We start from the raw sequence: 27,439 nt of genomic DNA, 5'->3' as shown, positions 1-27,439 counted from the left end.
ATATCCTATAATTATTTGTTATCCTTTATGCTATGCATAAAACCTTGTCTAATAAACATTAGTTTATCATTAAAAAATAATAAAATATATGTTTGGCTAAACCCTGGTTTTAGGATGAAACAACCAGTTATATGAAAGACTTGGCGCCGGTAGCAAATTGAAACTTTTTTGCTAGTAGACTAGACAAATATGTGATTCTATCTACATTATGACTAGTAGACTCTGTTATTATGACTAGAAATATTAAATTAAGTAATTACTTAAATAGGTGATAAGCAAATTGTTTGAACCTTAGAACCTTTTGTAGATAATGTCTACTTTTGAAATTGCCCTGGGAAAGTAAGCCATTTGGACGAACAATAATTATTCGAATTATGTCGTCAAGCAAAACATATTACACGTTTTACTTCACTGTATTTGAAAAGAGATAATTTGCTATGTATGTAGTCAAATTAAATAAATAAATAAAGCCAAGTACACAAGGGTTGATTTAATAAATAATTATACACCCAAAGAATGTTGTCGGAATTCTAATTTTGAGATGAAACTTAAGGGAATTGAATTATATTGGAAGGTACAGAAATAATATACGAATTTTTCATTTCTTAATAGCAAGATTTTAGATGTATTTTAAATGTCGAAGTTTATAGGGAGCAAAAATTGTAAAATTATATTGACAATTTCAATTTGAAAAGTTCGACGTTTTATTGGATCTTTTATTTACCCTTGATTCATTTGTCAAATTGGCATAGAGAGGACCGGGCCAATTAGGCCCCTACTCTTCCATAACAGTTGTTCATTTTAGAAATTTTGTGATAATGCTCAGCACTACTTCGCATCTTTTAACAGGTAACCCTGTACAGGAGTCCAAAGTGTTATTAGTAAGAAACAGTTATTACGTGATTTTCTAAATTTCATGAGACTGATTCTGTGATGAGAATACAACAAAACACTGCGAAGTGAGATAACACATTACACGCAATAGATAAGAAGTGCTGAGTTCGTACAGATAGAATCATTTTGTTTTCGTTTTAGATCAGCGATCCAACACACTTCAATTTATTTTTTTACGAATAAAAAAAGTTCTTTGCACAAAATGCATACTCGTCAACGTTCTTCAGGACAATATACATTTAAAGTATTATATTTTTATGCGAATGCCGCACAAGAGTTCCAGCTGCTACAAACCGTCTGGAGCCAGAGAGACTATGGCATCCCAAATTGGGGTTTGTTGTGAGACTGAAGGTAGTGGGAAGGGGAGGGAACCGGGAAGTATCTGACGTTTCGATTCATCTAAATGTTTGCTGTCACTGCGGTTCAATTCTATCTCAAGAAAGATCAAAAATGGCCTTGTACATACAGGGTTTTTGTAAACCCTTTCTGGTGCACACTTAGATACACTACATCAATACTTGTCTTATTGCTGATTAATAACAATCCTGTTAAAAAGGTGAAAGTAGGCCATTTCCTAATAAACTATTACTACTCTCATAATATATAGGAACACGTGTTGATGCAGCTGCGTTTATCCTGTTATCATATAATAACGAAATGCAAAATGTTCGATTTTTATATTTTCTAATACACGTGTTTTACTGTTATTTATTAGAAAATCTGTCAATTCATTTGTTAAAGGCCTACAGTCCCGCTTTTAACAGGAATACGAATAATTTGAAGAGATTTTCAATAAAATAGCAATATTTTATAACACTAAGTTTTCTCCGTGTATTTAAAAAAATATTTATTTGAAACGATCATCTCAAAAATACGGTAAAAAGGCATTAGAAAAATTCTTCAATACCTATGCCAACTTTGGTGTGCGATACATAGCGAAGTGACAACAGAAACAACAAGGTGGCTTCAAGAGAAAACATTGCGGGGTAGTTGATTATAAACCTAATATTATGTATCCAGATATCAATATTTAGCAGATCAATTAATATTTTATATATGCAGAGAAATTTTCTACTCAAAGGTTTTGAAACTTTTTGCGGTGAAGTTTTTTTTTAAATCATCTTTTTCGCATTACGTGACCTAGTGTTACTTGTTTTACACATATTATCACAACGTGTTCACTAATATGCACACTTAAAATATTGTACTATTATACACTTTTAGCCTTTGCGGTACGCGAACAATAAACAATACATAAACTATTGAAAAGGTTATGCATAACTGTCTTAGATAAGTTGAGGAATTTGACGTTTAGTTTATCCGCTGGTCATAAAGCGGAAAAAGTAAGATATTTTCTAGGGCACACAATTATTGCGATTGTGAAAGAATCATATCAGTATTTCTGAAAATATTTTTAGGAATACGGATATCAACGCAAGGTCATGTCACGCCCAGCGCAGCGATTCTCAAAGTCGCTGTGCCGCCGTGTGGGGGCGGTCTCAGGGGCAGAGTCGGCTAATGAAGGGAAGAAGGGTAGGCGAGGGTACTAAGAAGGCGTTAAACAAACCGTGGGACGGTTAAATAATATCTCCATTTGATAATAATAGTACAGTAAAGCTCTGTGGCAAGATCGTACTACACGGAGAAAAATGAGTAGTGCTAATTTATTAAATATCTCTTCAAATTATTGGTGATCCGGTTAACCCCCCCCCCCCCCATCAACAATCAGGGTCAGCCCTGAGCCAAACGGCGCCTGGCGCGAGTAAAATTTTGACGCTCGTTGTAAAAACCATTAGACGCACACTGTAATCAATAATATCCGGATGATTTGTATTTTTGTGTAGCGCTGTTTTAGCGAAAAATAATTTAAGGGCGATGGGTTAGGACTGTTAGGTATTAACAGCGTCTTGACAATTCGGCACCCCACAGTGGGCTGAAAATCGCTTTTCATAGACATAGATACTTGAATTTTCAAGGGTATTTTTTTTTTGCTAGAAATGGATTCTGCTGATCATTATTATGCTATAAAATTTCGTATGAAGCAATTGCGTGTACAAATGAAGGAGTTATCATTTTTTTAAGAAAAAATGTATGACACTGACATTAAAAATGAGGCTATCTCTGGAATCATAAGGTTGGCCATTATATCCTTACACACAGATATACTACTATTTATTTGTATTTTTTGACATACTTCGTATTGTGGCGCCACTTGCGCTTTTTTTTTTAAATCCTCAAAGTTGAAAAAAAAAAATTTTATGTTGATGATTCATTTTAATGCTTAAATGCTTTACATATGAGTATGCTTTGTCTAGTTTACAATATTTTATTTACACTGCAAGCCAAAAGAGTTTAAGAAATCACAAAAGAAAATTCAAGTCTCTATTTTTATTTATTTTTTTATTTATAGAATACATGATAATACAATAATACATTTTCTTACATGTGATACATTAAATCACCACACTAGGCGACTGCCTGTCTCGTGGCGACTAATGGTATATAGTTAGTATGTAAGCTTTAGTGTTAACATATGAATTAAATATTTATACATGTTTAGAGTATGAAAGATTATATTAGAATGAATTATAATGGAAATAGAAAATATAAAAATGTTAAAGTAGAAAGCAGAAGACAAAAAAAAGGAAAATAAAAAGAATAAAGAAGAAATAAAAATAAAGAAAAACAAAAAAAAAATAATTTAGAAGTCTAAGACATGCTATTATGCAGGAAAAGATCAAATACATAACTCTCTTTTCTGGTTGTGTAAGTGTACATGCATGTATGAGCGCGTAAATACGCGTGTACACGCATACATCCACACACACACTTATTCATATTTATAGATGCATACATATTCATACAAAGATATACAAATATATATGTATACATACATACATACACATATATATATGTATGCATACATACATACACACATATACACATGCCTACTTGTACATAGTTGTTTATTCACTATCTGAGAATGAGAAACAAGTGATTAACACTGTCACAATCATTAATCAAAAAGTCATCAAGCGCCTTTTTGAAAGTGAGATATTTGGTTATTGACTTTATTTCAATTGATAAATTGTTAAATATTTTAGGGGCAAGAAAGTTAAACTGGGACTGTGCCATTGAAGTTTTTGTTGCCGGAATAATATAGTTGTATTGGTTCGAGTATCTTGTGTTATAATTTGAATCGGATATATATTTTTTTGTAAATTTGAATTTAAAATAAGAGGTAACATTTTTTACATATACGGATTTTATATTAAGAACTTTAAAGTCTTTAAATAAGTCCTTCGTGGGTTGTATATAATGTGCTTTGTAGATAGTCCGTATTATCAATTTTTGGGCTTTTATTAGTGGATCTAGTACAGTTTTAGAGCATCCTCCCCAGACAATTATACCGTACGATAAAATTGATTGACACAGGGAAAAGTATACTGTTTTTAGTGTGTTTTTGTTTAGTATATTTCGCAATGCTCTGAAAATATATGCCAGTTTCCTTATACGGCTCGTGACATTAATTACATGATCTTCCCATCGAAGTTTATTGTCGATTATTACGCCCAAGTATCTAATTGAATCTACTCGTTCCAGTGCGTTGCATAGACAGCTAGATATATCCCTACAGGAATGTATTTTTAGTACATGATTAATTGAGGGTTGATTTGGATTATTTGTGCTAAATGTTGGGTATTTTGTTTTACTTATATTTAATGTGAGTAAATTATTATCCAGCCATTGTTTAGTAATTTTCAAGATTAGTTCTGCTCTATGAAAAGTTTCTTCCCATGTTTTACTTTTTATTACTAAGGCAGTATCATCGGCAAAAGTGATTATATTGCCATCAATTTGTAATCTACATAAGTCATTAATGTATATGAGAAAAAGTATAGGACCGAGTACGCTGCCCTGTGGTACACCAAAATTAATTCTGGTAGGTTGATACGATTTTTGTGATGGTAGCTTAATACATTGCTTTCTGTCTGTCAGGTATGATTTGAACCATTCAAATGCCTTATTCTTTATTCCGATTTTCTGTAGTTTAGCTAGAAGGATTGGACGAGAGACTGTATCAAATGCCTTAGCCAAGTCCAGAAATATTGCCAGACATTTATCACCTTTATCTAGGGCTTGTGTTATGTGTGATGTTAATTCTAGAATAGCTGAGTCTGTGCTTAGCCCTTCTCTGAACCCATGCTGGTTTGGCGAGAGAAGATGGTCGATAAGTCTTTTTTTTACAATTTTTTCTATAATTTTGGACAGTGATGATAAAATGGAGATAGGTCTATAGTTTGAAATATCAGTTGGAGTTCCAGCCTCAAAAATTGGTTTATTTATTTATTTCTATGTCTATGAAAGGCGATTTTCAGCCCACTGTGCGCCCGGAGCGGAATTACGCACCAAAACCCTACTCCAATTGCGCCCGCGTAGGGCCGGCCCTGTTTACAATGAACGGCTGGGTTGCCGACAGTGAAAAAGACTTTTTTCATTTCAAATAAGCTCAGAAATCGTTGGTTAAAGTGTGTCGGGTTCATCACATTTGCATAGACTGCTCCATCGTTTGGACGCTCAAAACCTGTCGCAGGTCATGTAGTTGATACCTGCTAAGCTGGATTTAATCCCTAAAATAATAATAGGAATATTAGGGAGTACATTTATGCGTAATTCCTTGCTCTCATTCGAGTCAGGTTAACTATGTTTTGACTAGCCCATTAGAGGCACTTGAAATAATACGTAGTAGTAAAATAAAAGGTTTTTTTAGAACATTAATATGGGCATTCAGAATGTCATCTTATGAGGTAATTATATTTATTGATTACCTTAAACAAAGATACGAGCCATATTACTAATTACTAGTGTATGGCGACGTTTTGACTGGTGACGTATGTTGTTTACTAGTCACGTATGATGTTTGCTTTTTGGTACACATCCTGACCTAAGAATATTTCTGTAAAATCAAAAAAGTCTTGCGATGTGCCACACGTGATTTTAACTGCTTATTCATATCAACAGTAGGTAAACAATAATTTATTAAAAATGTATCTACATAACTAGTGAAAAGTCTAATATTTTTAACTTGCATAGATATAAATATGCTCTAGTAGTGCTCTAAAGCGCCCTTAAGCGATTTTTCACGAAAACAGCACTATAAAAATTAAACAATTATTTTACTAGGCACAGTTCGATTCTAGTATAAACCATATAAATTAATTTAATGAATAATAATAACTCAAATAAACAAATACAGAGGTATTTAAAATTATTTTCGTAAAAGATTTTCGAGGCAAAATACATATCGTAGAGGTTCCTACCTACTTATATTTATAAATCAAAGGTAAAACCTTTGAAAAATAATTCATAAGAAAAAAAATTATATAAATAAGATAGGTGTCAGTTTTATTAAAATACGTAGTAGTAAAATAAAAGGTTTTTTTACGGGTTGATTAATTTTTATTAATAAATGTATTTTAAAATATACATTTTGATGTAATTTTTTATTTACTAAATGTCATCTAATTTCAGAAAAATATGTGTGCGCGCGCATGTGTGTGCACGAGTGCCACCAAGATTGAGTGATATAATGCATTGTCATCGTTAACGAGTCTATCTGCCGACTGATCGGATGTCGAGACGTGTGTTAATTTAAACTAAAGATTCCATTTCATGCGTTCATTAATTAATTCATTCAACAACAAAAAAAATCGAAATTCAAATAGGATTTAATTATTTTTATAATTTCGAAAAGTATTTAAAAAAAGAAAAAATATTAATGATTTGAAATAATATATTTTTTAAATAGTGCTGACACATTTATGATTTAAAAACCAAAACATTACATTAACTCTTCAAGTGCCGGAAGATTCTATCGGACACGAAAAGAATGTACCCGTTGAACGCCACGTGGCCGATAGGCACATTCAAAACATACTTTCTTTTCGTGGGATTTGCATTGTAAAAAATGTTAGTAGCTTACTAAAATAAATCTTATTCGATTGGCAACAAAATAAACAGTGAGATAAATTATGGAACGATAAAAAATTTTGAGTTCTTCCTTTTTGTTTCGTAAAGAGCAGCCATTTAAAAATAATAACAATGTTACTACCGAGTCATTCTTCAACGCGTAGTCTAACGCGTAGTTCGTGTAATTTCTTGTACATTTTTTTGTTGTAAAAAATACTTTTTTAACACTATGGAAAATATAATAAAACATCAAGAATATTTTTGTATTTTTTATAAAGCGAGAAAAAAATATTTCTCTGAATATACGTAGCTATTCTGGGGAAACTACATAGGATTGATGTATGTAATTTTTATAAATATACTAGTGGATCCACCGAAATGCTTCGCTATTGTTAATGTCTTTCTCGGGCGCCTCTGACTTCTTCCACTATTCACTACTGTATACCACAATGTAACTGTTAAAAAACTACATTATCAACTCTGTATCTCGTTACGGTGCAGAGATGTCGCGTTAAGTATTCTCCGGGCGTCCCCGACTTCTACCATTTAAACATCTCTAAACACTCCTGGCACTAGTAAAAAACGTTGAAATTTTCAGCGATATCAGTCGACTACTTTGCGAGAACAAACATACACAGGATGAATTTTTATATGTTAAGATTAGAAACCAGTTAGAATTTGACTCGACCATTTGGAATGCATTTTATAATATAAGACGTTGTCCTGCCAGAGACTATGTAGGGAAGTTAAAATTTGTCTGAAAAATAAAGTAGTCGAAATTTTTTTTTAGATCTCGACAACAGCGCCACCTATCGGGTCCAAAAATATCCTACATCTCAAGCTGGAACCAAATTCACAAAATTTCAATGCAATTGGTTGGGCGGTTTCGGAGATTAGCGTGTACAAACACAGTGACACATGATTTTTATATATTAAGAAGATAAACACATTATCTGGTGACGGTACAATTTACAAAAACATCATTTTGCAAAAAAACAAGTAAATTATTACGAAAATAATATCAGCCGGCGCACGGTGGGCCGCTAAGCATATTAGATGGCACTGTAAGGGTTAAGGGGTGTCAGTGTTAAGACCCCTTTACAGGTGGAAAAATTCTGGCGACTCCCTTTGGCTACAGATATTATTTTAATATAGATCATATGGGTTACATTAATACATACATATTTGGCAAAATATAATATTAAGGTTCATAATTGGTCATGTATACCTTATCAGAAAAGAGGAGCTCTTGTGCCTGATAAGGGAGCCACGATTCTTACTTAGATTCAATGTTATAATATTATGTTATGTGTAAACTATATATATATTTTTTTAACTATAAGTTTTTTTGGAAAAAAAGTTTGATTTTATTTATTTGTTCTTGTTGGTTCGTAATACAGCGCAATTAGGAAGGGAGATTATTGTAGTTTTTTATGGCTTGGTAAATATAATGGTTTTGCATTTGAGTTGTTTTAAAGATTGGCGTAATAAATTGATTTCCATTTCTCATGAGTTTGTAAAATTCTTGATATTCTGTGTTATTTTTTTCTTTACACATTTTTATAATGGAAGTTTGCTTAAATATATCATCAATATTTGGTACTGGAAACAATTTTAAAAGCAATTTTGTTGGGAAAGTAGAGTTTTTTTTAAGTATTACCTTTATAATAATTTTTTGCGAGACTTTTACTGAGTTTAGGTTGTTTTTATAAGATCCTCCCAAACCTATGATTCCGTAAATAAGCAGGGAGTGGACAAGAGCATAATATACATTTTTTAGTATTTTCACATTTAAAATATTTCTTAACCTAACATATATATATATACATTTCCTTATTCTCTTTACTAACTCCGTAATATGGCTTTTCCATTTCAGATTTTCATCGATGATCACACCAACATATTTAATTTCAGAAGAAGAGTTGATTACAGTACAAATAGGATTAAGTAGTTTACAGTTGACATTGTCACAATTTTCATCATGGATTATGATATTTACTTTGTGTTTAGGTATTTTTTGTAGTGAAAATAATACATATGTTGTTTTTTTGGCATTAAGTGTGAGTAGGTTATTATCAAACCATGATTTTAAGATATTAATACATTCATTTGCAAGTTTGTTAACTAATTCCCATGTTTGACCTTTTATTAATAAAACAGTATCATCAGCATAAGAGATTAATTATTCACCTTTGATTTTCTGTTGGAAAATGTCATTTACATACATTAGAAATAAAATACAGACAAAAAGTTGGTGATTTAAATACGTTAATTATTTTCTCTATTTTGCTCCCTATATTCATTATGACGGCCTACACTCTGCAAGGAAGCCGCAAGAGCTTTGAAATTAAGTACGGGGTAAGTTGGTAAGGATGCGTATACTATTGAAAAATAAACAAGACCATCCTTCTCAATGAAATAGTGTTTTTATTGTAGTTACTCGCTTTTTTCCTTTTGCCAGCGACCCCCCTAGGGCTCCCGACCTACAGATTGAAAAACACTGATCTAGATTGACGTAAGATTAAGTGTGTAAAACCCAACACTTTGAGAACCAACAAGTGTACATTGTATGTTGAAAGGACTTAAGCGATAAACAAGTAACATTATTGTTCTGGGTGATTAATTTTATTAAGATAAAGTTTCACAATAAGAAAGATTAACATGAGTTTAATGGTTTACGATCTCTCGCAACTAGATCTTTTCAAGGGTGTACGAATTTTCGCTTAAAAATATGCATGGAAAAAATCGTTTTTTTTTTAAATATTTTCCCCCAGATGCACAGTGCATTGAAGTGTATGGGGGAGAGGACAAAAATCATAAAACCGGTTACGCGTAAAAAAAAAAAAAAATGCCGTTTTCTAAATCTGAGTCATTAGCATCATAGTTAGTTCGCGCATATTAAAAATATACATATTTATACACAATTTAACACATTTCATAAATATTAATATTAGTATTTTTGTAAACTTTGATATATTTCTTTATTTATTTATTTATAATTTTTTTACATAAAAAATAAAGTTATTACAGATAAAATACGATTTACATTGGTTTTCTATGTTAAAATATTTTTATACTACTCTTCCAAGGAAGCATTAGCTTGTGGTTAGCAGAGGAGTTGCTCCAGTGTAAATCGTTCGCTTGTAATTTAAATTTAAGCCCATCGAACCGCATTTTTATTTTACAAATTTAATATGCTAAAACGATGCGCAGCCAAGTAGCTTACTAACATTTTTTGCCAAATAGAGTTTTTATCGAAGTGTTATTTTTCAATGAATAAAATGGATTCATGATAAAGGACATTGTAAATAACACTTGATTACTAAAAAATCTATTTGGAAAAATTTTTTAGAAAGCCATTTGTCGCTCTTAAGCGAGGATACTTCCAATGTTAGCAGGTAGTCCATTAACTGTCCAGAAGGTTTAGTGTAAGTAATTAATTAATGTACCTACATACAAATTTGATACTAACACATGTAGTACTACACCATACCTTATCTTATTTTGATAAGTTTTCATAATCCCTTTTATTATGTGCTGAGTACCTAATGGTTGTTTTGTACCAGATATCATCATAGTATCTATTGGCTATGTACAGGAATACATATCTCCTTTATTACAAACATGCAACTGATAAACAGACCACTATATTTTTACTCATTGGGTAATACACAATATATCGTTTGTCTGTGATTAAAACTAATATATCATGTGCTTTATTAACCTTCCTAGATCCGTGGCAATTTACAAAATACAATCATAAAATTACACCTAAAAATAGCATCCTTTTTAGGGTGACCGGATAAATCATCACATCTTTAAAAAGTTATATAAAGTCATGGAAAGTGATCAAACAAAAACTTTATTAACTGGGTTAAGTAGGTTAGGTTAAAAAAATAAATTTTTTTCATCGTTTCTAATGACTTTATATCAATTTTTAAAAGTGTGTTGAATTATCATGGAACCCCTTTTTAGATGTTCCAAAATACCATTATTTTTGTATTATCTTAGGGTAAAGACATTTCCGAAGCGACAGGTCTTAAAGAATCATATAATTATATAGAAAGTATCTGGTAAGAGGATGGCAATATCCAACATGTAGCAATGAGCACTGCTATTGGATGTCTACGGTCTAAACTAAAAGCACTCATCACAAACGGCAACTACTGTTACAATCGGTGTCGAACGGTCGGTGGCTGAGTTGACATCGCGCTTGGGTCCCACCCAGGCATAGTGTCTTCAATTCCTCGGCTGGCTAAATACTCCATCACAACATGCGCAACATAAGCACCATTTTCCGCTTACTGTGGTGGTAATAGAAGATTTTCAAATATTGTCCGGTTACTCGTAGGGCCCGCATGTTTTTCTTTTAAAAAAATATCCATAAGCTCACTAAATTTCATTGAACAGTCACATACCCAAGTGCCGACTTCTACGAACGTTGGTTTACTTATGTGGTCGATTGGCAAGTATTTTTCCGATGCACATGAAAAAAAATTAATAGAAATATTAACTAGGAAAATACTCTATTCTGAAAATTTACTCTCAATAATTTCAATTTGTTATTTATATACATACTAAGAAAAATAGAAACTATTATGCTTCCTGCAACTGGATGCCATATCCCCACCAAAGTCAAACTGGACTAAAATGGTCTTTCTGATGGTCAACTATAAAGACAGGAGATTTAAAAATATATTCAGGTTATTCGTAAACTGGGGATGGTACATCTTACTTTAAAAAAAAAGGCTGCCAAACCAGGAAAGTCCATGAAAATTATTATTTCTCCTAGATATAGTAAAAGAAGTGTTTCCATTTCTTAATTACAAAGTTTTCAAAGAATAATACACTGTTGTTGGGTGTTCTGCCAATAAAGCTTGCATTATTATAACGTAATTATGGTCTAATAAAAAACTTAAACCCAAAAATGCAGATAAAGTTTTTGGATTTAGATGATTTATTATAATGTAAATAAATCCTCGTCAAATTACATCACTGATCTATGTAAGTAAAGTTAAAAGACACATCCTCTAAAAATCTTTATTCACTTTCATAATACAATTTATTGAAAAAGTGTTATTACCTGTGTGTATCTGTCTATATTTTATTTACAATAATTTATCACTTAATTGTTATCTATGTGCCCTATTATTTCTTTTATGTCGTATACATTATATTATGCACTTGAATTACTCGTAATACTGTAATGGCACTGCTCCCCATCCCAAACACGAGAATGAATTTCTCAACTGAGATGGGTAGCACTGTTAAAAAAATATATGTATAAATACATATATTTTTAGTAAATTTTATATTTTATAAAAAATAAATAAATTATAAAATTCAAGTTCCTAAATCAAAGGTGAAAAGAAATTGATAAGAAACTTCTAAAATTGAAATTTCAGGAGTAGTGTAAACAATAATAATACCTCAAAGTTAACTCTATTTGTGGGAAAGGATAACAAAGAAATGCTTATCTGTATTACTGCAAAAGGCATAACCTTTGGAACACCGAGCTTCCGCGACCTAATACCTCCGTCGTGGGCCGAAGATAATTTTACACGCAGCTCGCTGTACGCCAGCTGATTCTATTTTCGTAATAACTTATGTGTTTTTTGTAAAATTATGTTTATGTAAATTGTACTGTATTACCAGATAATGTATTTATATAATATTTATAAAAATAGTATAAAATCTACCATAGGTAGTTTCCCCAGAATAATGTTTTTTGTTTCTCTCATTTTATAAAAAAATATATGAAAAGAAATATTCATGAAGTTTTATTATGTTTTTCAAAAGTCAAATATGTGTTCTTTAGAATGAAAATGTAATTATTTCAGTCTTCCCTGTAAATAAATAAAGTACCTAGTTTCGAAAATCGTATAAATTTTGTAGAATGACACAATTCAAATTTTGGGATCTCATCTTCTCTACTGTTCTTTACGAAACACAAACCTAGAACTCTCGTCCCATTTTTTAAGTTGTTTGCCAATCGAATAAGATTTATTTTAGTAAGCTAAGAACATTTTTTACAATGCCAAACCCCATGAAAAGAAAGTAAGTTGCTTTTCGACCGCGGCGGCATTCAACGGGTACAAATTTTTTGTTGCCGATAGGCACTTCCGGCCCACAAGCGGTTAAGAATTACTTACTTAAATAAAAATACAACTGAATCACATGTGGCAATCAAACTCGCTATAAACAATCCGTTATGTAAAAAAATAGCTGCTTATTAGAATTTCTTTTTTTTCATTTCATTGCCTGCAACCCGGGCGTTTCTGTTTTCAGTTATTTATGTGTAAAGTATGTTACCGTTTCTGTTCTGGGATGGGTATAGTTAGCAACCAAGAAACAATGATGAAAAGGCTAAACAAGTAAAAAGATTGGACAAAATATCATAAAAAGCAAGGAGTACAAGCAGATCACCGAGGACAGGTTTTTATGGAAGCCTTGATTTTTACAATGATGTATTGAAACAGGCTGATTATGATACTAATAATAATTTGATCTACTGACCTTCAGAACATTATTAAACACATATTTAACTAATGTTACTTTGCGCTGATAATCAAATTTGGTCACATCGACCCATAAATATTCATAATATTATTTAAACAAGTGGTCTAAGCTTATAAATTGTACGTAAAATATTCTATCATATTATTTGGATAATTAGAAGTATCATAGAGAACCATTTGAAAAAATATGAGTTAACGCATTGAGAAGTGCCTTGCGAAAATATATTTTACCAGCGTACTAATTAGATTCTTATTTGCTGGTTCAACGTTAGTATGATAAAGCCGGCCTTAAACCAGGTTTTAACCGTACAAATGCAGTGATAATATGTCAAGTTTGCACTGTTCCAACCTTACAAGTCGCATTATATTTACAATGTGTTTATAAATAAAAGTTTTATCATAATATAGAAATGACGAACCCACTAATATTAATACGAAGAGCAAGGCGTCATTGCGCTCCGTAAACAAACCCTGGCAATGTATAACCGAATGCTCAGAAACTGCATCTTTTATGTGATATTTATGAATTTTTTCAAGCAACGTTTCAATTCCGAGTGGTGGTCTCTTATCAGGGCGATGCTGTGAGTATCTTTCACTCTGGAATGAGATGCAAACATTAATTTTAATTTATTTATTCATAAATAACTATGATTTGATGACCATATTATACCCAATAATGATGAAAGCAGAGTTACTACACGAAAAACCACCTTGTTTTAATTAGGCTTGACCCCACTAGTACTGTTATCTGCTAAGAATATAATATATATTTTTTAATAATAATGAAGATAATAACAAGTATTGTTCTATTACATACGAGTAATAGTAACTAAAAAAATAATCAATTATTGATTATACAACTCAGGCAGACCTTGAACATGTCAATATTTGAAGGAATGTGCAATGCATGTTTTAGATATGAACACATTTATTAAGGATGCTAAGTAGGTACATTATATTATATCCAGCCTCAACCCTCGTATACCTGGAAGGAAAAGTTGTTGAATAGAATACATCAAGCAGCAATTCTGTAAGGCAACAGGACCTTTGCAGAGGGAGGATGACAGATTGAAGATGACTCGGTGTTTGCTGGAGGCAAACCCACATCGTCACTATAAGGTGTCAAGGCATTAAAACAACTCATACTCAGTGAGTCTGGGGTAGTACAAACAAAAAGGTGTTTACTGCGCAGGCTGCCCATGATTTTATCTGTTATGTCTAGTTGGATCTAGGATGCTTTGATTCAATTAGGCACCTCCAACAACAGCAATTAAAAACATTTATGACAAGTTGTTTGTACCTAATTAACGCTGTCATATTAATGCAAAGCAGTTGTAATGAAACAACTTACCTATAATAAACGCAAAGATTTATAGTACAAATCTATTTATGCCTGTGACAGATCACGGTGTATTCTCGTGGCTTGGCCTATTTAAGCATACCGCTCGCTCGCTATTCATTCCCATCGGGAATATAAGGCGAGCGATATGATGAAATAGAGAGTATATCGCAAGACTGTCATCCCCAATACTCTTGTCATAAAAAGGTAATTGGTACCCGTTGTTAATTTTTAACTCAAGCCGCTCAACTTCAAGCCAATCTTTCTACAAACTGAGGTATTGACTAAGTCTGTAGCCAGCGAAGGGTAGTCGGCAAAACAAACTAGACCGAGGGTCCGCACACTCTAGTCTTCGATATTGTAAAATTAAATTTGTTTAAATTAAAAAAATTTCCTCACACAAATTCAGAAGGAAAATGTACTAATGTGGATATTAAGAATCATTATAATTGTTTTCATAAAAATAAACAACTCAAATTATTCAAGCCAAGCCGTTGAAGGTAGAAAGTTTAAGATGGTATCAGAGAAATAATACATTGTTTTTGTAAAACCAATTGGAATGTTGGTTATATAAAATAAGATGTCACAGAAGTCAAAAGAATCAATAAAAGATTCAGCTAGGAAATGTACTGAACCAACCAACCAATCCTGCCATAAATGAAACTGTAACAATATGCCAATGAATCTCTTCTTTTAAATGAAATGGATTTTTTTAAGTAATGGCATAATAATGGATAAGTTGTATAATTACTAAGATAATAATCAAGTTTGATAAATATCATATTGTTATGAACAGCTCGAAACTTTTGACTTGAATTTTATGAAACACAGCAAGAAAACATATGGTTTTGTCTATCTGTCAAAAAATTTAAAAGAATTTTTAATGTCAAAATTTTCATCTCACAAATAACATAATTAGGAAGCTGTCTTATTGGATATCAATTAAATTGTACAAATATTAAATGTACCTACGAAATATGTCCGTTAGCTGTCAAAATAATGTCAACATTCACTTGACAGCCCATAAAATTTCTATGAAAAATATTGACACATGGGAACCCAAAAAAAGGGAAACTAGAAGATGACCCTATTTATTTATCAAGTAGTTTGGGTAACTTAATAAGATCTAATGGAAAATTCAACAAAAAAAATTGTACATGTTGACGTCACAAAACACCTGAGTAGTGGCACTAACTATAAATAGTGTTATGGTAGCTAATCCAAATAAGTTTGACAATACGATTAGTTTAACAGATTAATGAAAATAACCTTTCATAAAAGAGAAACATTTAAATTACCTGTAGGCCAGTGACATGCAGTGGAAAAGTTTGTTGAGAGAAGTTTCAATAGATATTTGTTGTTGTAATTGCTCATCTTTGTTTGACCTGACCAGGGCATTAACGCTAATGCCTATGACGGGTACTTGTCCAAATTTAATATCAACTTCATCCTCTTCGGGCACAGGCATAGCCAGGTCATCTTCATCATCCTGAGCTTCAGCTTCAAAGTGAGAAACCATAAAGTGACCAGAGTGGATAGTTTCCTTCTCTGGTCGACTTTGACTCCTTGAACCTTTAGTCATCGTGGACACTTCGCGATATATCAGCTCTCCGCACTGCATTTGGATGAATTATTCATTGACTTTACACTGACACTGATATAAACACTCAAAAAATAAATATTAAAAAAGATCGCAGAAGCCCACATCTCACCGAAATCGCCATGTTCTGTTGATATAAATGAAATATTATTATTCTTATTATTCCTACCATGTGTACTGATGTGTACCTAATTTCATGATGTTGTCTATTAAATACCATAGAAAATATTTTTCACGCTTTCGTTTGAACGAATTTATCAGCCATATTAGTTATAATAAGGGGTACTTTTGAACACGCACATTGTAGCAGTCGCATGAAAATCAGTGGATAAAAACTGTCAAAAGGCCTTACACAATAGTTGATTTATGCCTTACGTACCTCCCTGCAATCAAAGGCAATATTGGGGCAGTGGTGGGGAGTACCCTAGATTGTTTCTTTGACCACCGCGTAGAAAAATAGTAGAAAAATCGGCTCTAACTCCGAAAATCGGTACCGGCGCGGCAACCCCACAATATCAGTTCGGAAAGAAAGTGCCAGAGCCGCCAGAGCCATTCCTATTTTCTCTTGTTAGGAAAGTGTTGGCGCCATCTTGATCGGCGAGCTCTTTGCTGCACGATTAGTTTCACAGAGTGGTTTATTTATGAGTTTCACACCATGGCAGGACAGGGGCGGGTGTGTAGAGAAGACGCCAATATTACCCCCACCACTACTCTCCCTAAATCGCCCCCGATTGAAGGGAGGTGTGTAATGCATTTTAAGTATATTTTCGACTTCTAAAAAAATAAATAATTGACACTGTTTTGAGGTTTTAATTTTGTGACGTTCTAATAGAGGCGCATCTCCATTATGGTAATGTGATAGTTTTTGAACCCGTACCTCTTGAAAATTTTAACTAAATTGATAATTTTATTTTCTTTGTGAGCAATGTTCAAATACAATTTATATTATTTTTTTAGTGACATTTTTTCTATTAAAAAGTGGGTGAAAAGGGTTGATAATATAATATGATTATCTCTAAATAGTATAAAATAAATTAGTTATCCGCGTCTGTCTGTTCGTGCACTTAGTTCTTCTAAAAACCGCAACGGATATCGATAGGGTTTTTACTATCATTTAGAAAATTTCTTCCATAAAAATGAAAACCATATCAAAATCCGTTGCGTGTCTTAGAAGAACTAAGCGTACAAACAGACAGACACGGATTACGACTTTTTAATACTATTTAGAGAAATAAATTAATTGGCTTTATATTTTTTTATAATTATTCCTTTCTGATTCCCAAATCCCTTACTATTGTACTATGTATCAAGACATAGCCGGATAAAAATTTGCATTTTTATAAGACTGGACTACAAAAAGGCATGAAAAATCCGCAAAAAGAAAAACGCTTTATTAAAATAATTAATTTTATTATAATATTAAATTCAGTCACAACTCATAAGGAAAAGAATAAATAATTACTTTAAATAACTAAGTAATATTTAATATCACATTCATTGATAAAATGAACAGCGACACTAAGTAAGTGTATCATTTCTGATGTGGTATTTTTTTACCAAAGTTCTCGATCAAACTTACAATATTAAAACATATTCAACAAATATTATATTTATAATATGCTTTCATTAAAATTTAAATATATCACTTGATTTATAAAAAACAAATGTTATAATTTTTCAGAAATCTGCATCCCAGTTTGATGTTTCATCTGGAGGAATATGTACTTTAGGATATTTGGACATGTTTTTCAATGATGGCACGAAGGGTGCTTTCATTTTTCTGGACCTGAGTTTCTCCCACTTGAAATCCTTGAACCAGCTGGAAAGTTAAAATATTAATTGATGATGCAACCTGCCTAAAAATGAATAAGTATCCATAATATTATCGAACCTGTCCAGTTCAAATAAATTCAATTAGAATGCAAAAGTAATACCATTTGATTGCAACATTACTGTATCACAATGTATATTTATAACATCATTATTCGGCATGCAATATCGCGTAAGCAACATGAAGCAAATAGTTCAAGAGAGAGAAAAGTAACGACACATACGGAGTATTGCCCAGAATATTATCCACTTACCCTTGGAAAACTTGCATGCGGTGTTACATAATATTGTCCATAAAACAACTCTCTCGCGAAAATGATTACAAAATCGAATCTAATTAAAATATCACCTTTGGAAAAATAATCACATTCTCGGTATTGCATTCTGAATGACGATAATTATATAAGCAAAATAAAAAAAAATTTAAATTGCAAATAAGTTTGTGAACATTACTTACTCATGATTCTTTATATCTTTGAAGCCATTTTTAGCATAACCCAATCTTTCTACTGCAATAGGCCTGCACAGTTGCTTTATCAGTATTTGAGCCATTCGACCTATTTTTGGATCAAACTCGATGGAGTCTATTCCCTTCACAATGAGCTTCAACGTTCTGCTGGGGTTTTGGTGTCGGAATGGAGGTCTTCCCAGCAACAGCTCGTGGATGAATATGCCCAGGGCCCAATAGTCCACAGCTCGGTCGTGACCCATGTTCTTAATCAGCTCTGGTGCCAAATATTCTGGTGTACCAACAACGGTGTCGGTTTTCATACCGATGGACAAGAATTTGGAGCATCCAAAGTCAACCTGTAATAAATTTTTGCAGTGTTAAACATACAATTAATTTTGCATCTAGGTATGCAATATATTCAACGATTATTATAAACAAAATAAAAGGGAACCATTTTATGAAAGTATACCTATTCTTATTAAACTTTTAATTTTTTAAAGGTACATGTGACAGAATTTAACAAATAAAATTTTTTAACAAGTGGGGGAATAGGTAGTACCCAAAATTACTATCCTCTATAAGGACGGGTTGTTTCGGAGAATTTGAACAATTCATCAAATTTCAACGTTAATTTCCGGGTTCTGTGAAAGACTTATTCAAGTTCTGTTTTTATATCATTGTAGGCTAGTTGCTTGACAAAACTGAAATAAAAACAGAACTTGAAAAAATCTTTCACAGAACTTGAAAATGAACGTTGAAATTTGATGAATTGTTCAGATTCGCCGAAACAACCCGTCCTTAGCTTAAATACTTGACATATCATTTTAGTATTTTACGTATTCCTGCGCAAATTCATAAGTTGCCATTATAATTGACTGAATAATTGGGATTTCTATAGTTTGAAAGCCCATAAGACAGAAAAATCATGGAGTCACCGGAAGACCGACAGACGGACGTTTCGTTTGGCATCTTGGCCTGTCAAGAGTTAAAAATACATCTTTATCTGCATCTCTACTGCTAGGTCTCTAACACCGAGGCTATAATTTGTTTTTACTTACACATGCAGAACTAGTAACAACAAACTGATATCATTTCTATCCCAGTTCCTAAGCTATTTATTATCAAAGTTATTTTTGTAAGATCATATTGGACTTATTTCACAGTGCTTGAAAACCGTAAACTTATGTTTCTGAGGAGTGGAATCTGCAGCATTTTAAAAATAAGGATATTCTTAATTTTCTAAATTCAAAACCATTATGATGGAGCTTAACACAATACTTACCTTCTAAATATTGTGTTACAGAGGAACGATAATTTTAAAGTTTTGGGGGTTCAGATTTTCAATGGTTGAGAAAGAGTTATGAATGTAAGGGAAGTATAAATAAGGGTATAAGTATATAACTAGTTTAGGTCAAGCGATTGGATAATGTAAAATATATGTATTTACCACTTTCACATAGCCTTTAGAGTCCAACATGAGGTTTTCTGGTTTAAGATCTCTGTAAATGATGTCCAGTCCATGAAGGTGTTCCAGGGCCTCCACAACACAGGCAGCCATGAAGCGAGCTGCCGGTTCCTCCAAGAACTTCTTCCTGCTCATCATAGAAAACACATCGCCACCCAGAACAGGCTCCAACAGGAAGTACACATACTTTCTATCTTTGTATGTATTATATAACCTGAAATAAGATAACATTTTTGATGGATTTAATAATTACTAGCATCTTATGTACATATATAAGCACCATTGGGATGCTTGGAGTGAGTATCTCAAATTGGCTCAAGAATCAGGGTTCAGTTGAAGCCTTAATAAATATGGTTTCCAAAAGGTTAAGTGATCTTCTTTTTTTTTTAAAGAAAAACATACATTCCCGGGTTACGAATAACCAGTGACGGTTCTTCAAAGGGGACAGTGGGGTTTGTCCCCACCAGATATTAGCGAAACCTACTTAAAGAGAAAAATAGTTGATGATTTGCCTGCACCAAAATTAAACATAAAAGCAATTGTTTGCAGAAATATAATACAATTTTTTTTTTAAGCTTTAAATTAGAATAGTTCCTATGGAAGAACTGACGTCCGTTCCTCGCCTTCCTTGTAGTTTACTAAAGCTTATATACACAATAATACACAACACACTACTTGAGTTAAAGAGGCTAAAACCGCTGAGCACTAGCCATGCGCAGTGCGCACAGTGCCCGTCAAGGGACGTCGAACAAGTGCTCGACCCGCCACTGTGTATAACCTGACAATATTTGAAAATCTCTTACTACCACTACAGTAAGCAGAAAATATTGCTTGTATCGTGATGGTTGACTTAGCCAGCAAAGGACTTGAACTCAAGATGCCTGGGTGGGTCCCAGATGCGATGTCAACTCAGTCACTGACCGGTTCTATACAGAGCTGAGCTAGTAGATACTTGAATGATGACTAGATATTTTAATATGTATGAAAGAGAATATTAACTTGTTGCTTGTATCGTGATGGTTGACTTAGCCAGCAAAGGACTTGAACTCAAGATGCCTGGGTGGGTCCCAGATGCGATGTCAACTCAGTCACTGACCGGTTCTATACAGAGCTGAGCTAGTAGATACTTGAATAATGACTAGATATTTTAATATGTATGAAAGAGAATATTAACTTGTTGCTTGTATCGTGATGGTTGACTTAGCCAGCAGAGGACTTGAACTCAAGATGCCTGGGTGGGTCCCAGATGCGATGTCAACTCAGTCACTGACCGGTTCTATACAGAGCTGAGCTAGTAGATACTTGAATGATGACTAGATATTTTAATATGTATGAAAGAGAATATTAACTTGTTGCTTGTATCGTGATGATTGACTTAGCCAGCAGAGGACTTGAACTCAAGATGCCTGGGTGGGTCCCAGATGCGATGTCAACTCAGTCACTGACCGGTTCTATACAGAGCTGAGCTAGTAGATACTTGAATAATGACTAGATATTTTAATATGTATGAAAGAGAATATTAACTTGAGATGGAGGTTCTTTAATAAGTAGCTTCGTTTATAGTAGTTTCGATGTGAAAATTGATAGTGGGACACTAAAAGTTTTGGCTTTGACTGACTGAGAGTTGGATCAGTTTGTTGACTCACCTTTCCCGAAATACAATTATGTCTATTATGTTTTGGGAAATTCCCATTCCAGTTATAAGAATATTTTTTTCTTACTTGCACACAAAGGGACTGTTGCATCTGATCATTATGTTTTTCTCATTGTAAGCTCGCTCCTGGTTGTGTTCATGTACTATGTCGGCCTTCTTGAGGCACTTTAGAGCAAAGACCTTACTCTTGTTGCCTATGTACTGTACCATCTCCACTCGACCAAACGCCCCTTCTCCCAGAGTGCCAATAATTTCCAGCTCTTCCAATTTGATGTGATCATATTCTGAAAAGTTATACAAATCACTAATATAGTAGATGTTTATTACAAAATAGACACAGATCCTGAAAAAAATGCATTTGATAGAACTAGAAATCCTAACAGCAAATGTTTACATTTTAAAACAAGTCAACGGCACATGGAAGTTGATTACATGCATCGATGGACATAAAACTGTATTCTTCAAATTACTACAAATGGGTTATCCAAATAGGAGTTTTCAAGATCGATCCTAATTGTAAAATTTCCAGAATATGAGCACCTAGAAAACTTATAGAAACTGAACAAATGACTTCAAGGAGTGAATCAGCAAGCCAATGGAGGGCGAAAGCAGGCTGCAGTTTATAGGGAGGACTTAAGCTGGTTGTCCAACTTTAATATGATGATATGATATAGCATTTCAATTATGGCTTTGTCAAACAAGCGCAATAATTGATTTTTGTTAAAAAAAACAACTTGCATTGACTGTACACAATTTGTAATGTCAGAGCTGTAATTTATTTTTATTTTTATGTAAATACTATTTTCCAAATGAATTCTCACCTGATGTAAAGACGAAAGGCTTCTCACTGTTAGGCTTTGAAGTAGTTAATATTTGATCCCTGTGGTGAGTTTCCGTTAACTCTGTGATATTACCTAAGAACTTGTGGAATGGTCTGAAAAGATTTACTGCAGCATTAATATTACATAAAATCATCATCAAAATCAACACTCATTGGGTTTTGCCAGTCATTATTAATTGTTATTTGGCACTGGACAAGAGTAGGACAACTGCCTGGAGCGGGTGGAACAAAGGCATTCCAATCTAAGGAATGATGAATGTTCAAGAAGGGAAGAAGAACAGGAATGTTGGAAAGTTCCTGACTCTTCAGATATGGTCATTAAACATAGTAATTTCAAACAAAGGTTCCATTCTGAATGGTGATCCCTCACCAGCGCAATTCTAATTGTATCTTCCACTAAGTAATTAACCAATTAATAAACCACCATGGTGTTTCCCGCAGGTGTAGGCATAGAGGCAGGTGTAGGACCAAACTCTGTCTTGGTTCACGCATCTTCTCATACATACCCTTCTGTTATTCTGACCTTGACATGGCCCGATTCAAGTATTTGGTTCACATGATCGAGCCATGTCTTCCTCGAGCTTCCCCGACTTCCTCTACCATTCACATTCGGGTCATATGTTCTCCTTACACACCTTTCATCGTTCATTTACTGTACATGCACAACCCATTGAAACGTCCCTTTCTTAATCTTATTCAACTTGCTTACATCATTGGCTTGCATTTTTTGCCAATCTACGCATATACATAACTACAGTACTTTTGTTTATTTTATGTAAATTGTTTTCGTGCTATAACTCATATGTAATCAAATTTTAAAAAAGATTTTCAAAATTTGTCCAGATCCAAAGATTTTTCTGTTCTGCAGGGTCGTAATTTAGTGATGTTGCTGTCCTAGCTATGCTAATCGGGATAAGATATGAACTCTCTTGGACGAGAATAACTAACATTCTTTCTAAGACCAGGCACTCTGTTCCCGGGGCCTTGGCGGTGACGGTAGCCAGGCGGTGGTCCTCATGTAGCAATGCCTGTTCCCCGAAGTAGTCTCCCCTGACCAGGTCCCTTATGTGCACCTCCGGCCCTCCACCCGGTGGGCGCTTGGTAATGGACACAGTTCCTCCACGGATTATGAAGAAATCGTCTCCCTTCTCTCCTTGAGTCACTATCTTCATTCCAGATAAGTAGAATTGCTAAAATGATCAAATTACATATTATTATTGATAAATTGGCTGAAAAATAAAGATTTTGACAATTTATACATTATGTTTGTTTGATTAGATAAATTGATTCTATTATCAAAAGAGCCACTGCTCAGCTGTCCATTCTGGATTTGTCCCGGAATGCAGCTGGTTTTCAGCAGTGCCTATAATATAATTACACATTACATATAAATAAAATTAAATCAAATAACCAAAATTCAAAATATTTAAAATAAAATAATTTTAAAAAATCAAATTCAAATTTAAAAAAATATAATCACAAACACGGGAAAGTATCCCTTTCATTGGGCATTTATATATTCTATCAATTGTGATGTTGTGCGGTTGAGTGTGTGGTCAGTACTTAACAATTCGTTGCAGGGTTCTTGAAGCACTACAACAATATTGATATTCGAATAAATAGTGAGGAATGGCTGTGACTACACTCAAATAGCAATTTTATATATGAGGAGAACAAATAAATGGTCTCTTTGGCATGCACTCTGTGTATGTGAGTCACAGGGCCATTGCAGTCTGTTAAACAGATAGACAGGAACCTTCTAGTTCACCAAACTATACATTTGATGTGCCGATATAGGTCTGACATAATTTTGGTCAAGTTTTTATTAGTATTTAACTTACTCTTTTAAGGAGATCAGATATTTTCACTAGATCTGTTGGATGAACGTTTTTTAAGATTGGAACCCTTGAGAGGAATTTCAGGTTATTTTCTTGTTCTTGTTTTCTTGTAATCCACATTATATTTTTGAAGACACTTCGTTCCAAAACCCATACTTTTGCCTTACGAGTTACTAAAATCATAATTTTTTTAAAATTATTCAAATTGCTCAAAATATTATTGATGCCTTGCAAAAGATATCATAAAGTAAAGTATGCTAATAATATGGTTATATTAAAAAAAAACCTTTGACTGATGCAAATCTCTTCGATTTGTACAAGATTGCAAGTTCTCCAAAAACTTCTCCCGGCCCGATCAATTTCACCGAATTCCCGTCTTTGAAAACTTCAAAATTTCCTTCTGCGGAGACATAGAGGTGAGACCCCTGAGTTCCTTCCTTGATGATGAAGCTGCCAACTTCATACTCTTCAGAATGCATGGCTTCCACGACAGAAGTTAGTCGCTCTTCATCCATCAAATTCTTGATAAAATCATTTGCCATCAGCGCGTTCTTGATGAGAGCGGTAGCCCTGCAAAAAATAAGTGACAAATTAACTTAAAAAATCATAATAATATAAGATACATCGATTTGTACGATAAAGCATGCTACCAATTCTGTCCTTGACACACTATTAACCACTGTGCTGCTGGCTACATTTGCAGTCCAGTGAAATTTTGACCGCCTTGAAGTGCTCTGCAGTGTGCAGTATGTAGAACTAGGCGTTACATTGCTGTCAGTTAAAATTCCAAAATAAAAAAGCTAATTTTGTAGAAGCGTGTCTATATAACGTGCATTATTTCAAAACTAAATTTGCTTTTGAGATATTTGCAGAATTTTATCAATCTCATAGGAGTAAAGGACATACATAGACATTAATACAGGGTGCCGACACAGACAAGGATAAAGATTATTATTTAAGTACCTAGTTAGAGCATATTTGGAGCCAAGTGGTCCTAAAAACTCAAACTCTCGAAATATTCATAATTATAAAAGCTTTTAGTTTGGGAGCAGGAATTAAACATTATTATCTATCTTCTATGTACATACAGAATAATGTATGTGCCGGCGGGCGGGCGGCGTGGATTCTATTAGAATACTAATTTACAGTTTTTATTTTTGACATTCTTAACATTTAAGAAAAGAAAATTATGCAATAAACGGTTATATGTTATTTAAATAGAAATTAAATATGTATGTACTGTTTCAGAAAGTTCATTCAATAGCACCATTCCTGTTATCGTGCCGCAGCAAACTGCGAGTGACGACGAGTACGGCTGAAGTTTTCAGGCATGTATAAGACATAGCATTAAAAAAGGAATGAGCTATCAGTAGAGTTATGAATTATTTAACATTTATTTATTTATTTGTAAGAAAAAAACAGCTTATACACATTGATGTACAGTCTAACTTGGTTATAACGAGCATGAGGGGACCGACTAAATTTGTTCCTTATGGCCGTTAATCGTTATATCCACATCGGTCGTATGTACCTACTTAAATGCCTCTACTATCATCAATTAACTTATATATATATATATATATATATTGTCCTCTTCCCGTATTATGTTGATCCAGTAAGAAGTTGTTAGACTAAGTTGATCCACCTTAAACACCATATAACTTGGCTATTATGGAATACATCTGAATGAATTGACAACAGTGGTACAATAATTATCAATGTTGCCAGTTTGCCAGAAAAACCATTTGATATACTGTTAGTAAAATTTTCAAAATTTGTATGGAAATCGGATGCATAATTTATGTTGATCTACCCAAATTGGCATACTTATGTTGATCTCATATATATTAATCTATTCCCGTAGTATGTTGATCTACCCAAATTGGCATACTTATGTATGTTGATCTATTCCCGTAGTATGATGATCCAGGTAAGAAGTTATTAGACAAAGTTGATCTGTGTCCCTATATATGGTTTTACTAAATGAACCAATCAAGGGGCAATCGGTGGACTGTTCATCACAAGGTTTTATGTGATTCCGTAATCTTTTGTGATATTGAACTCAAAGTATTAGTCTCTAGAGTCGAATATCGCATGAAATGACTGTGAAATGGTACCGTTTCAAATCAAAATGACGTGTGTTGCTTGAATTGTTTATAAGAAATGTATGCGTATTTAGATCGAAACGAAAATTTCGCAAAAACAAATCCATAAAAAAATCATAACTTAGCAGGGGTACACGGGTTCATAGGGTGAGGTTTGTCTAGGTCCTGGCGGCGGATGCGTTTTCCCATCTACTGCGTGGCGGGCCGGATCGAAATAAACTGGTTGAGGGATACCTTTCGACCATAAAAATCCAAAATGGCGGCAAAAGGAATAATGTTATGTAGGAAATTTTGAACCTGTATCTTTTACCATCTCTCCTGATTACGCTTCGTGACTTAGTAGGGGAGGCCGGGTTCTTGGTTATAATGGGTAATTAATGGATGATTGGACGCGGTTGGAGCTAACTAAAAACTGTCCAAAGAAGCGAAGCTAGCAGTCCACAATGGAGTGCTGGTACCTACCCTAATATATGTTGCTTGAATTGTTTATAAGAAATGTATGCGTATTTAGATTGAAATGAAACTTTCGCAAAAATCAAATCCATAAAAAATACCTACTGCGTGACTTAGTAGGGGTGGCCGGGTTCTTGGTTATAATGGGTAATTAATGGATGATTGGACGAGGTTGGAGCTAACAAAAAACTGTCCAAAGAAGCGAAGCTAGCAGTCCACAATGGAGTGCTGGTACCTACCCTAATATACGGAAGTGAGGCATGGAACTGGCAGAAGAAGGCTGAAAGTAGACTGAATACTGTAGAAATGAGATCCCTGAGGCATATGTACGGTAAAATCATGTATGACAAAATGTGCGTATGCTGTGTCTATTCTACAGATATTTTATTAGAGCCTGTTAAAAGGAGCTAGCAGCATTGATCCCCGGTGCACCGTGCACGTGCTTGATACTCGACGGACCGAGCGGAATACACGTTCACAG

The 27,439-nt window shown here is 33.6% G+C and overlaps 2 protein-coding genes across 5 annotated transcripts in view; both read right to left on the bottom strand.

Moving 5' to 3' along the window:
- The window catches only part of Mondo (MLX interacting protein mondo), a 98,322-nt gene extending 81,877 nt beyond the window's left edge, over positions 1–16,445 (bottom strand). For both annotated transcript variants that reach the window (XM_089634061.1, XM_089634062.1), the window contains exon 1: positions 16,020–16,445. In XM_089634061.1, coding sequence (XP_089490187.1) covers positions 16,020–16,342 — 323 coding nt within the window. In that variant the 5' untranslated portion in view covers positions 16,343–16,445. The remainder of the gene's footprint in view (positions 1–16,019) is intronic.
- Positions 16,446–17,753: 1,308 nt separating this feature from the next.
- The window catches only part of LOC149421822 (cGMP-dependent protein kinase, isozyme 1-like), a 38,227-nt gene continuing 28,541 nt past the window's right edge, over positions 17,754–27,439 (bottom strand). For all 3 annotated transcript variants that reach the window (XM_089634570.1, XM_089634572.1, XM_089634571.1), the window contains 8 exons: positions 24,687–24,970; positions 24,404–24,573; positions 23,511–23,752; positions 22,543–22,655; positions 21,789–22,005; positions 20,050–20,281; positions 18,609–18,958; positions 17,754–18,140 (listed from right to left, as the gene is read on the bottom strand). In XM_089634570.1, coding sequence (XP_089490696.1) covers positions 17,999–18,140; positions 18,609–18,958; positions 20,050–20,281; positions 21,789–22,005; positions 22,543–22,655; positions 23,511–23,752; positions 24,404–24,573; positions 24,687–24,970 — 1,750 coding nt within the window. In that variant the 3' untranslated portion in view covers positions 17,754–17,998. The remainder of the gene's footprint in view (positions 18,141–18,608; positions 18,959–20,049; positions 20,282–21,788; positions 22,006–22,542; positions 22,656–23,510; positions 23,753–24,403; positions 24,574–24,686; positions 24,971–27,439) is intronic.

Source organism: Hesperophylax consimilis, chromosome 8 (genome assembly GCF_061612785.1).
Source record: "Hesperophylax consimilis isolate HC1 chromosome 8, BYU_Hcon_1.0, whole genome shotgun sequence".
Lineage (NCBI taxonomy): Eukaryota > Metazoa > Arthropoda > Insecta > Trichoptera > Limnephilidae > Hesperophylax > Hesperophylax consimilis.
Note: the sequence above shows the minus strand (reverse complement) of the source record. Positions and strands in the feature narration are given on the sequence as shown.